The sequence below is a fragment of the Lutjanus erythropterus genome, chromosome 20 (genome assembly GCF_056507025.1).
Source record: "Lutjanus erythropterus isolate fLutEry1 chromosome 20, fLutEry1.hap2, whole genome shotgun sequence".
Classification (NCBI taxonomy): Eukaryota; Metazoa; Chordata; class Actinopteri; order Lutjaniformes; family Lutjanidae; genus Lutjanus; species Lutjanus erythropterus.
Window position 1 is genome coordinate 26,609,501 of NC_139336.1, and position 12,585 is coordinate 26,622,085.

The following is a 12,585-nucleotide window of genomic DNA, read 5'->3' on the forward strand; positions in this document are numbered from 1 at the left end:
TGAAAGGTTTGTGACATATTCGTCATTCCAATGAACCAGCCAAGGGCGTAGGTCTTGTTGTCAGCGTTGGGGTGACACACATTAATGGAGCAGTGAGTGATTCTAGAGGAAGATAGTTGTTTGTTGGCTGTCACTCGAAGTCAAACACCGGCAATTTACCCAACCTTAAAGTGACTGCCTGGAAATGAGACTCAGCTATCTTTCTCCAGAATCACTCATAGAGAGATCGCTGCCAACTGCACTGAATTCCAATGTTCACATTTAAAGCATAATTATCTCATTAGTGTATTACTTTTCATCTTGATTTTACTGTAAATTTTTTTTTATTGGAGTGTGCATGTAATCATCACACTGAGGTTGTCTGCAAAAAACATAAAACAAAGATGCGAGGAAACAAATTCTTGTTCTGTGTTTTCTTTTACCTCAGTGATTAAGAGGGTTCTGCAGTACTGTAATACTACCAGTGGTGGACAAAGTACTCAACCCCAGTACTTGAGTCAAAGTATAGATACTCCTGGTCAAATATTACTCAACTACAATGAAAGTAACTCAGTTAAAATTTTAGTTAAAGAATTAAAGTACTAGAGCACTTGCTTTTAAATATACCTAAATATTGAAAAGTACAAATTCCAAAGTACATTTTCTAATATCAGTACATTGTTGTATTGTTTTCATGATGCATTTACAAAAGCTTGTAACTCTCTGAAACCACCTAATGATGCACTCGCCTGCTTGTAGAACCACTCTGCTACACAAAGCCTATAGAAACACATGTAAAAACCTCAGCATAGAAATGCAATCAGAAACATTTTCTGACGTAACCGCATTAAAATCACAGCATAAAATTAGATTGAAGTCAGCTGTTCAATCCAACATTAAAAGCCTACCTGGAGTTATTTTGTCTTTTTCTAATTATAATAAAATCTTGAGATTTAATTTTGTCTTTCTCCTGTCGCCATTGCAGAGTTTTGTTTGAATGAAAGAGGGACAAACGCAGAACTTTAAAGCACAGCATCAATAGTGCCACCTTGTGGCTGCTGACAAAGTACCATCACATCTTTTGAACGTATTATTTAATTACTATTTTCTGGCAGAATCTTAAGGTGTGAATCACCGACACTTCTTGCTGGAACTCTTTCAGGAGCGGCAGCAGCAGATGCAGCGGCAAATGCGGCAATCATGCGCATTTTCTCCAGGAAATGCAAATATTCTGCTTTTAAGCCGCTCCTGCCAATTTTGAGTACAAAACACTTAATTTCTCGCATTCTGGTGATTTTTTTTATGCACTTCCTCTGCAATAGTTTACAGTGGAAATGTCTCAATGTAAATGAAAACACAAAATTCAAGAACCAGGTAACAATTCAAAATTTAGAGGGAACGCGCAGTATATGGAAGTCATTGTAATTACACCCGCTGAGGACAAAAAGACGACTGAGTGGCAGCTTTGGCGCTCAATTTGAATGTGGCGAAAACAAAAACAAAAAACACATCGAAAATGGGAAAGAGCTGTTGTGTGACTGACTGAACAAAGAGATTCAACAAGAATTCAATGATCTTTTTACGGACTGCCAAAAGCTGACGAAAAGAGAAGCCAATGAATTGCTTAAGTTCACAGAAACAACTGGATTCCAGGCACAGCAACGTGGATTCACGGTCGCCATTGTGAGTCAGGTACAGTGGATTCTTTTCTCTGCCGTCAGTGTGTAGCTCATCCTCCACATTCCCACACACAAACACGTTTCACTGCCGCTTTTCTCCGCTGCGGTTGGCCTCAGACATTTTCCAGCTGCAACCATAAAATTCAAACTTTTGAGTCACTTGTAAACTGACTTCCCTGATGTCGTCATCTGAGATATTTCAATATTGTTTGGCCCCCTGATAAATATTTAGACATGTTTTGTTGTCGGAGACGTTTGGGAGCTGCAGATTGAAATCCGTCTTCCGGCTGCACTTTTACTCAAGCGGGCGCTGCGAGACGTTTTGGGGACTTTGAAAACAACCGAGGACCTCTTAGACTATCTGTATATTATCGGGGCCCCTGTGCAACTTGAGTCCTCTGGTTCAGGCTCCTCCTCCTCTGTCCTCTGTCTCAATGCCGTTGTGTCTACACAGGACGTCTGCAGGTTTCAACACATTAAATTTAAGACTTTTTAAGACCTCTCTAAGATAAGTGTGAATGCAATTTGAAACCTTTTTCATGTCCATGCTGGCAATTTGGGAAAAAAAAAACAAAAAAGTTTTAGCAATGTCACAATCAGGGAACATGATCTCAAACAGCTCACCATGTTTTTATTGCTTTTTATGACTCATGTTTAGCTACTTTGTGTGAAGTCCAGAGCTCTTCTGCTTTTAATGTTGATCCAAAAGTTTTAGTGGAAAGTCAAGCCGGGTTTTTACTTTAGAGATGCTTCTGATGTGAATACAGAACAATCCTGGATAATGGCAGGCTACTGCTGGTGGCTTTTTATGGCCTTATGGCTGCTTTTCTGGTTTCCCATGTGACTCTGAATTTTTAGGACCTGTCAAAATCCAACATATGCAAGGCTTAAAATTCAGATTATTGGATTTTAGACCCATTGAAACCCTGACATTTTTGCTTATGACTTGGTCCAAATCAATCTCTACTGCCTGAACGATTAAAGGGATAGTTCACCCAAAAATGAAAATTCAGTCGTCATTTGCTCATCCTCGTGCAGACTGAAGGTCAGGATTAGTTGTTTTGTCCACAAAATTCTGCTGGAGTTGTTGCAAACAGTGTTGCAAAGTCTCCCAACAATGGAAGTCAATGGTGACCAGTGTCCAGAGCAGGTCGGCCTTATACGCACACTATGCAAGTAGTGTAGGGCCCTGTAAAGACGCAAGGGCCCTGCCTCTCCCTTTGTCAATGCTTACAACTTTGATGTGAGGATTAAGCAGAAATTGAGAAAAAGAGAGTGAACGGGATGAACACCAGTGGAGACACTTGAGTTTCCTACATGCTTCTCTCAAACTTTTCTATTTTCTAATTGCCTCAAAGTTAGAATGGATATTCCACGCTTGTTGGACCTTTTGGATTAGAAAGATAGTTTAGTTTAAATCATAATCACTTCATTAATGGTTCTAGTTTTGCACCCGAGACCTTTAAATGCTTTTAAGGTTATTATTCAAACCAACTCATTTGACTTTCTAATAGAAAGAATCACCTCAAAATCTCTACATTTAAGACGTAATTCTAAGAAAACTCTCTACTGGACTCAAAAAGGTTTCCCATCCACACTGAGCAGTTTGGTGTAGAACACCTTAACATGGCAGCAGGACTTCCAAGGTGGGCGAGCACAAGGTATTTCTCTCAAAATATCAACAGTTTCACAGCATCATGTGTGAATCTTGGTGTGATTGTTTACACTTTGAATTCAGTAATTTAGATCTGTTCGTTCCACGTGAAGCAGATTTCTCACTACAAAATCTCAAACAGTACAGTATTTTTCTGAAAACGCCATTTATTTCACATTTGACATCTTTCACTAGAGACTTGCACATATGAATCCAGTGGGAATAAAAAGCTGATTAAGTCCTATGTGTATATTAATCTAACATCGATCATGATCTGTCTTTAGCCGTCACTGACCAGACAACAAGAAACGAGACTCAAACTCCTTTATAACATCACATTTATTTAACAAAAAATGTGTCGTTTAGGATGAGCTGGAGGCGGCCACTGCAGCACGTCTGGGTTTGGGGGTGGTGCCTTCCCTGAAACCATTCCTGGAAAACACAGAAGGAAAAATAAACGTGAGGCTGATGGCAGACAAATGAGACTTGATTTTGAGGTGAATCCTGATGAAAAAGTCAAGTCACTATATTTGTTATTCCACAAAAAATAATTTGCATCTTTGATTTATTTGCAAATGTGACTCCAGTTTACTGTCTACTGCCAGTGGTGACAAGCTGGTCAGCCAACAAGGTAACTGGATAAAATTACTGCAGCTCTTCAGAGCTGATGATGAATTCTTAACTCTAAACATTTATTACTCTTGTTTAGACCGAAAGATAAACAGCAAGTCTGTGGCCCAAATCATGAAAACATGGCATTAAGCTTGCTAATGTTTCTGGTAAACAAACAAAATCTGGCATTTTAGTAAAAACATCATCCAAAAAAGACCTACGAGTTTGACCAATTCAGGTTTACTGAGGTTTGGCAATCTCAGTAAAAGCCAATTTTCCCCCCCAAAGGAAGCATTTTATCTTATCAAATCAGGGGAAGCAGAGGTTTAACTAATATTAATATTGGCTCACGTCCACTGAGACAGTGTACACAATACCAGGATCCTGGAAGTGGCTAAATGAAATGTAGTACAACCAATATTTATCTACATTAATTTTGCACAATGGGACGTGACTGCCAACTTAAATTGGGACGTGACTGCCAACTTAAATATCAGTGATGCCAGGCAGATACTGTGTATGTCCCAGGCTACTTTTCAGGAAATAATTTAACACCTCTTTGATGTTGTTAGTGTATAAACGCTGGTAAAAACCCACAGGCAGACGAAAAGGGTGACCAATACAAGTATTAAAGCAGGAAGAATGTGCAAACCTGAAAAGCTGTCCTGGAGGAAATGTGTACAGTGTATTGAATTGAGTACAATATGAATTTAAAGCTGCTCTATGCTTGAAATCAGGCATGGTGTCTGAGAACTTAAAGCCCTTCCAATAGCAATGACGTCTGAAAAAGACAATACTGTGAGATGTATGCTGATAAAACTGATATTACTGGAGACATTTAGTACCTTTAATGCTTCATTTTAAGAGCCGGTCTGGGCTCACAGGCTCTCCAGAGTGTCCATTTAAATGTCACAGACTCACAATGATGCTTACCTCAGAGAAAACACTGATATCACATTGATTTCATTTGTTCAGACATTTTTTTTTTCACCATCATTGGTAAGCAGCATTGACAAGTCTTGTAAAAACGACTACATGCAGACTAAGATTTGGTAGAGAAATGCCGAATACAGTGTTGAGATTCTGTTAATTGATTCTGCAGTTATATTTTTCCACGTTCCTGAGATAAACAGCTGTTCACAACAGAGTTAAGTACACCAGACTGCCAACTCTCTGCCACTGTCGGAGTCAAAGGCACATTATAGATACAGGCTGACTGAGTGGTCAGACAGAAGTAACAGTAATAACATTTTTCTACCCATGACTGCATAGATAAAACAATGGAGGAGAATCAACTGGTCCTCAACTGTGACTGTTATGACACTGTCCAGCAACAAGAAAAAGGGGGGGGGGGAATCTTGTTTCCTGTGCCTAGGACTGTCTTTTGGCTGCAGAAAGAGGTAATTTAAAATTCTGTTATCATGACAGTGAAAAACATGTCAAGTTGAAGCACACCTGCATTGTGAACATGCCACGTTAGTAGAGATATTTATGTTTTAGCTTTATGTTAGTATCGTCTGCCATTAAAAAACTCTGGTGTCTCGTACATTCAGTTCTACAGTAATGACATTTATCTGGTCACTTTTGTAAATATTTGTTTAAAATTGTTTACATCCGTGTTGTGGTGCTTTTCCTTTGAAAGCACAACTTTCTGGAGGCACCACCAACTACAGCAATAATGATGATCATATGTAATATTATCTGACAGTTTAATAAACATTCTTCTAACATTTCTTTTAACTGTTTCACACTGTGACCATAAATATCAATATAACCATCAGTATGACAAAATATGCTAACATTAGCTTACTCTTGGCAGTTAGAGATGCATGAAGCCTGTGTATATTCCTACTGGGAGTACATCAACACAACTAAATGTTTGTGGCTCAAGTTGATAAAACAAAATCCTTTATTACAAATCAGGATTCAGTGTTTATCGTGCACTTCAGTTCTAAAGGTGGGTTCAAGCAGACAAACTTTCACTGTGGTCTCTGTTAACTGCATGTTCAAAGTCTTTAAGACAACATTTCATTGTTTGTATTACTCCTGCCAAGACAATAAAAACTTGATACGGTTTCATGGACGATAGGTTTGTTAGTAATCAAGAAGAAAGGATACTTGAAAGCAAAATAATGGCTATAAAAATGAAAACTTCCACTTCCACTATATTTTGGAGCCAAATATACTTTTTACTCCACTGACGTACATTTAATTAACCACTTATTAGGCTTTACATATTCGTATTAAAACAAAACATAAGTGAACTATTATGATCAATTATTGTAAACAGTGCTTCTGAGTGAACGACACAGGCAGCTGCATCAGAGCCAAAAGCGTATATTTTTAAATACATTTATTGTATTGGAAATCTGTATTTTATTTTATTTTTTTTTTTATTCCAGTAACAGTAAACATGCTGAATATTGTAGGTGGTAGACCTTTGATGAAACCCTATTTCATCTTTAACACATAAAAAGCCCATTAACACTGAACTGAGGCACAGACAGTAAACACGTTTTCATAGCAGAATGGACATGCAACTCACAGCATCCAAAAATGCTTGCAGCTCTACCGTTACATCTTAGCTGAATATATTACACCTAAAAAGATCTTACCTGAATCTGCGGTAGACAACCTTCAGGTGTCTCAGACGGCCAGTTCCAGTGGTGTTCCTCCTCTTGGCCTTGGCGCTCCAGTTGTCTAAAAAACAAAAAAATCTGTATCATCAAGGCAGCCTTACCACTCACATCAATGCACAGCTAATTAATAACTTGACAGTAGCATATTAGTAGCATGTCATACTGTTAACTGTCAGCTATGTAGATAATAAGTGCAGCCCTTTGTCACATTATTATACAATTTAACTGTTGGCTTCTTTCCCTGGTCCAAAACTGTTCAGTAGTATAACTGCATAAGAATGAGTGTTCTTTCTGAGTAGAAGAAACAGTCAGTGACTGTGCCTGTCTGGACACCATGTGAGAAATATGAATTCTTCTTATCATTATCATCCACCATTTTAGAGCGACAAACCAAGTGACACAACCCAAAGCAAAACATTTGCACACTCTGTTTGGGCTCCATGTGAGCAGCACACTTGCACCCAATGTTCTGAAACACAGGGACAAAATCTTACAATCAAAACAAATAACTGATGACTTACACTTTCTCTTGCGCTTCTCGGGGTAGCCACACTTGCCACAGGAGGACTTCTGCAGGTGGTAGGCCTTGGACCCACAACGACGGCACAGAGTGTGCGTCTTGTTCCGGCGCTTACCGAAAGATGATGTTCCCTTGGTCTGAGAGGTGAGAGATTAGAGGTTAGGAACGATACCCCCCAAGACCGCACAGCATGCCAAAGCTCTGGCGGTCTTGTCTCAGCAGAAAAAACTGAATCACAGAAAGTCATATGTTCAGACATTTGTGTTTTAAGACATCACTGACAAGACTCAGGACTCATGTGGTATCACTCACCACTTGTTGGGTGAGAGGAATGAACACTATTGATCAATGACTCACTGATATAAGTACTACTGAAACAAACTGTTCTCAGGCCTCCTAAATGTAGCATCTCAGCTATACTCACATCTTCTGCTTCAAAAACACGTTTAGAAATCTTTAATTAGCCCTGTGGCATATTACAGAGTGTATACACTGAGAGGAAGCGCACTCAGTGCTACATAAAGTGACTAGCTAGTTATGCTAACATCTACGGAGATGCTAGTGAGGAATTAACCGGCTACAATTTACCCTTACAAAACGAAAAATAACACTAATCCATTCGTGGTCATCTGGTGGGTATAACAGAGTACATTCAGAGTAGTTTAACCGTTACCTGGCTTTCTCTTAGCTAACACAGGCCCATTTCATACACTGAACCTCAATGCTAGGAGCAGCTAATCAACGCCGGATGGATGCGACACAAACAACGTTAATTTTAATAAAAAATGAACTTTATCTCAAAAATGCTTCATTCAAACAGTAACAATGTTTGTCCGACATCGAAACACCAACAGTTCGCGTCAGATGAACGGCACATTAAGCAGATGTTTAAAGATTTTTGTCTGCCAGCGTTGCAGCTTACCATTTTCGTCCGGTGGCTAAGGGAAAAGAGACCGGAAGAGGGGCCGGCGCTCCATCAAATTACATCCGTGCAGCTTCCTGTGTTACACAGAAGTGTGACGCCGCGGAGAATATTTCTTTCTCGTACAATTTCCCAATGGATCGATTCGAAATAGCGATGGAAATATTCATCGAAATGAGTTGTTTATGTGATATTCCTGCACACACGCGTATTTCTTGTATTTAAATAAATAAATAAAAAGCCATTCAGGAAATTTCCCATTAAATTTCATAGAAAGTGTTTGTTTTCTTTTAATTTTATTAAGAACAATTCGGTAAAATGCAGTCTAGTAGGAGTGTTGATTTTTTATTTTTTTTTGCCCCTTTTTGCTTAAAAGAGCATAAACAACATGGTTAAGTTGACTAAACAAGAACAGATTCATAGAAAAGCCACTTTAATCAATAAAAACACACCAAAATATTCTGTCTTGATCAAAAGACCAGAAATTGTGTCATAGTATGATCATGTTTTTGTATTTTCTGATGTATATCAGCTAATGTTAGAAAAGAAATAGTAATGCTTCAATACACTTTAAACAAAATAGTGAGGGTTTCTGACTTTTCCATTTATATGAATGAATGTGATATTTACCCTTAATGAATCACATCAGATATTTCTTAGATGTTCTCTTAATATATTATGATTGGGTGTGTGTCCAATTCATAACCAATTATTCAGATTATGCCAAACTGTGATCTAACTGGACATGAATAGAAAAGATGTTCAATAGTTCAGGTTTTTCAGGACAGAAACAGCAGGGGTCAACTTCAAAACCAGATCTCCTCTTTAAGTGTTTCTGTTGCTTTACTCTGTAAGTGCATTTTTCATAGAAAGTGTCTATGTATTTTTAATCACAACCACGACAATTATGTTTACACATACAACGAATTTGACTTGGAGGATTTAAGTTGCTGTCAGTGTACAGACAAGAAAATTAAATAGACATAATACTAAAAACAAGTACAAAAAAGCTGAATAAAGGTGTCTTAAACTAAACAGAACTACTGTACAACATATGTGTAGGCCCCATATATAAATACAAATAAAAAGCAACAATGTCCAACAACATACAGTGTCTATACACAAGTCGAGTGTTCTGTTGATTGTAAACAATGCACATAGAGCAAATAAATATTATCTAAGCGGTAAAGTATGAGATTGCTTTATATACTGAAGTGAGTTGTTAAGTGCAACATTTGCATGCAAACACGTGTGTATACAGTGGTCTATATACAGGCTGCAGGGTTTTTATAGATGGATGATGATGTACATGTTAAAGCACAGTGTGCACTTTAGAATTTGTAAGTAAGTGGATGTTTTAGTGGGTTGACATTATATAACTGTTCATCAGAGTGATGATCCGTGGAAAGAAACTGTTCTGGCGTCTGTTTCTTTTGGTGTACAGTGGTCTTTGGCGCCCACCAGAGGGCAGAAGTTGGAAGAGGTTGTGATGAATCTGAAGTGACGTTTCCTGTCAGTTTCCTAACTCTTGAGATGATTAAGTCCTGAATGGAGAGCAGGCTGGCACCATTTTTTTTAAATGCAGCCCTCTTTTAATTATGAGGACAAACTCAGAGTGATAATGTGTCTCAAAACCTCATAAAATATTTTATGCATCATATTAACCATATAAACCAAGTCAAGCCAAATTTATACAGCCCAATATCACAAAAAAGATTTGGGGGGTGCGGGGCCCACATAACCACCATGGTCTTGCTGAACTTGTTTGGTAAGAATCTATCTCTTTTTTGTGGATTTTGTCCGTATCTCACCCCTTCAGTTTGCTCAGTTGTCACTGAGATTGCTCACTGCCATCATGTAACCTGTATGAAGCTTTAAAAGGTGTTATAATTCTCATAATGCTGCTATGTGTTTTCTAATTTGAGAAGTCTTCTCGATAGTTACGCAGTAGACAGACAGTGGGAGGAAGCGGGGGGTCAGCAGAGCTCAGCAGCTCATTTATCACCTCAGTGCCTTGCAGAATAATCCAGACGTGGATCTGTTCCAACTCCATGATGGCGAGCTCTGGGAGGTGACATAAAGAGAAAGACTGCAGATACAAGACAGAAATGAGCTTCCTCTGCAGGGTGACAGGGTAACTCTGTTGAGAGGAGTAGCTGAATTCTCTTGCTCGCTTCCTTTTTGAGATATTCTGTGCACGTCCAACAAAGCCCGAGGGCTGATCCAGAACATGCTGGAGGGACTACATACCCAATCTGGGCTGGGACTGCCTCAGGTCCAAAGGCCATGGCTCGAGAGAAGGACGTCTGGGATACTTTGCTCAGCCTGCTGCCTCTAAATCATGGACCCACATCGGTTGAGTGGCAGAAGATAAAATGAATGTGTAAAATATATTTCTAGGAGTTCAAATTTATATATTTCCATCCATCCGTCTTCTGGATAGTTCAGTGATGCAAACTAAAAACTCCCCGAAGTTGCTTTAAAGGGCTGCATCTAACAGTTATTTTCACAATCATTTAACCCGATGATTATTTTCAAGTTTAGCCAATTAAATATGTCATCTATAAAAATGCGAGAAATGCTCATCATAGTTTCTCAGGGTCCACAGGGATGTCTTCAAATTTCTACTTAATCATAAGTGATGAAGAAAACCGGCACATCCTCACAGTTAAGAAGCTGGAACCAGCAAATGTTTTGACAGTTAATAAATAAGATAAGATAAGATACGATACAATAAGATAAGACAGAACTTTATTAATCACAAAAGAAATTCTTGTGCCAGTGATGACATTTAATATGATATAGGGAGTGATATTGTGAAGTAATACAGTTATATTACACCAGATAATGACCGTAAAAACTGCACATGATATTAAGTGTACTATTGCACATGATAATGAAAGTAGTAATGTATATTGTAATAAAAAGTATTGTACATGATATTAAATGTAATGTGTGTTCCTTGCACACCTTCTTAGATTGAGAACTGAATAAGCCTCTCGAATGAGAAGCGAAACGTCTTCAAGGACCTCAGCAAGTCCAGCTGCCTGTAATAACCCTGACGACTGATGACTGAGAATCTTCATGGACACGTTCCTTGTATAATAGGTGTCAGTAAAACTAAAGTTTTAGGCTTAACAGATGCACAAATGCACTCAGTGATAATTTTAGGTACAGAGCACACACTATATATTCCCATGATTCCCACATTTCCTGTGCGTAAGAGTCTGACACCATTATAACCATATGATGTGTCATCAGGTTTTTCTTCTGCTGTCACATCCTCCTACAGCTCTGCTGCTGTAAAGGTGTTAATGCGGCTCAGACTGCAGCAGATGGACTTCAGTGACGTGATCAAACAGTTATCAAAGTGGACACTGGCAGAAATCAATGGCACTAATGCAGTTATCAGCGCCAGCGTGAGAGAGAAGCGCTGACTTCTGTCAGGAGTTTGGCTCTGAGGAGGTGTTGCTGTCATGGCATCAGGGTTTGGCTCTACACAGCTGTCGAGGTGTGAAAATTGTCCCCGTTGATGGGAGACATTGAGGTTAAAGCCCCCCTCCACCCGTGAAGTTTTTCTTCTTGTTCCTACAGTTGAATGTTTGAGCTTCACTGTGCAGAATGATGTATGTGCAGAGTTTGACACTGAAGGACTGTTGTCACATTCATCGGCTCAAAGTGGAAAGTTTAGTGCTCATTGAAGATCTGATTTTGATATAGCAGAGATACATTAAAGGTCCAAGTATAATTGTGTATATGTCTTCAGAAATGTCAGGAGGGGATCTTTAAAGATACTATATGGAGTTTATAAACAGTCTCAATTTATTACTAAGGTGAGAACAACATGAGAAGATCAGCTATTTCTATATAATTATTCTTAATGGCTGCCAGCAAGTTGGATCCTCCTTGAAATCAGATGAAACAAGTCTGTGTTTACATTTTCACAGGCAAAAATACAGTGAGGAGTATGTTAGCCAGTTAGAAAGAAGCAGGAGAAGATTTTTGGCACCAGATGGTTTGTTACACAGAACAATCTGGAAACTGTTTGGAAAAGGGCAGGCACTTTCAAAAGACACTTGTCAGGCGACTGGATGAATCATCTGTTCTAACACGTCTAACACGGGCTAACTTCAACCAGTCAGATCAAACTGGGTGAAACCGGTCAGGAGAAGAGCAAAAACATCTTTTCCACCAAGAAAAGCTTCCACAGCCGTTCTTTGCTCTTTTTTCAAAGACGAAATACTCGCTTCTGTGTGTGCCTCTCGCTGACGCCACACCTAAAACCATGGCTGTAGCTGCCAGTAGTCGCCCTGTGGAAGCTGATTGGCTGCACAATTTCTGGTGCAGAAAGAAATGGATAACTTGAAGCCAGGAAAGATGGATTCTTGCGTCATCTCACAAATCCATGCTGCCGAGGGGGAAATGGTTTGTTATATCCAATGATTATTTCAAGTAATCTGTGTTTAATTAATAAGGATGTCAAAAATGCTATAATAGCCCCTGGTCTCCCCTATTCAACACTGGATATACAGTCTATGAGTTCAGGTTTCAGACCCACAAACAAATTTACAGAGACCCAA

The 12,585-nt window shown here is 38.9% G+C and overlaps 1 protein-coding gene and 2 non-coding genes across 3 annotated transcripts; all 3 read right to left on the reverse strand.

Moving 5' to 3' along the window:
* Positions 1 to 3,633: 3,633 nt before the first annotated feature.
* rpl37 (ribosomal protein L37) lies at positions 3,634 to 8,128 on the reverse strand. The gene is made up of 4 exons (XM_084746352.1): positions 8,006 to 8,128; positions 7,085 to 7,220; positions 6,540 to 6,624; positions 3,634 to 3,744 (listed from the first exon to the last, which is right to left on the reverse strand). Exons 1-4 carry the CDS (start codon positions 8,006 to 8,008, stop codon positions 3,675 to 3,677), a joined length of 294 nt encoding a protein of 97 aa, XP_084602478.1. The 5' UTR covers positions 8,009 to 8,128; the 3' UTR covers positions 3,634 to 3,674.
* LOC146308603 (small nucleolar RNA SNORD72) lies at positions 4,851 to 4,930 on the reverse strand. Its single transcript, XR_014772679.1, has one exon. It is a non-coding gene; the product is annotated as a small nucleolar RNA SNORD72 (small nucleolar RNA).
* On the reverse strand, positions 7,291 to 7,370 carry LOC146308604 (small nucleolar RNA SNORD72). The gene has a single exon (XR_014772680.1). It is a non-coding gene; the product is annotated as a small nucleolar RNA SNORD72 (small nucleolar RNA).
* Positions 8,129 to 12,585: the final 4,457 nt, after the last annotated feature.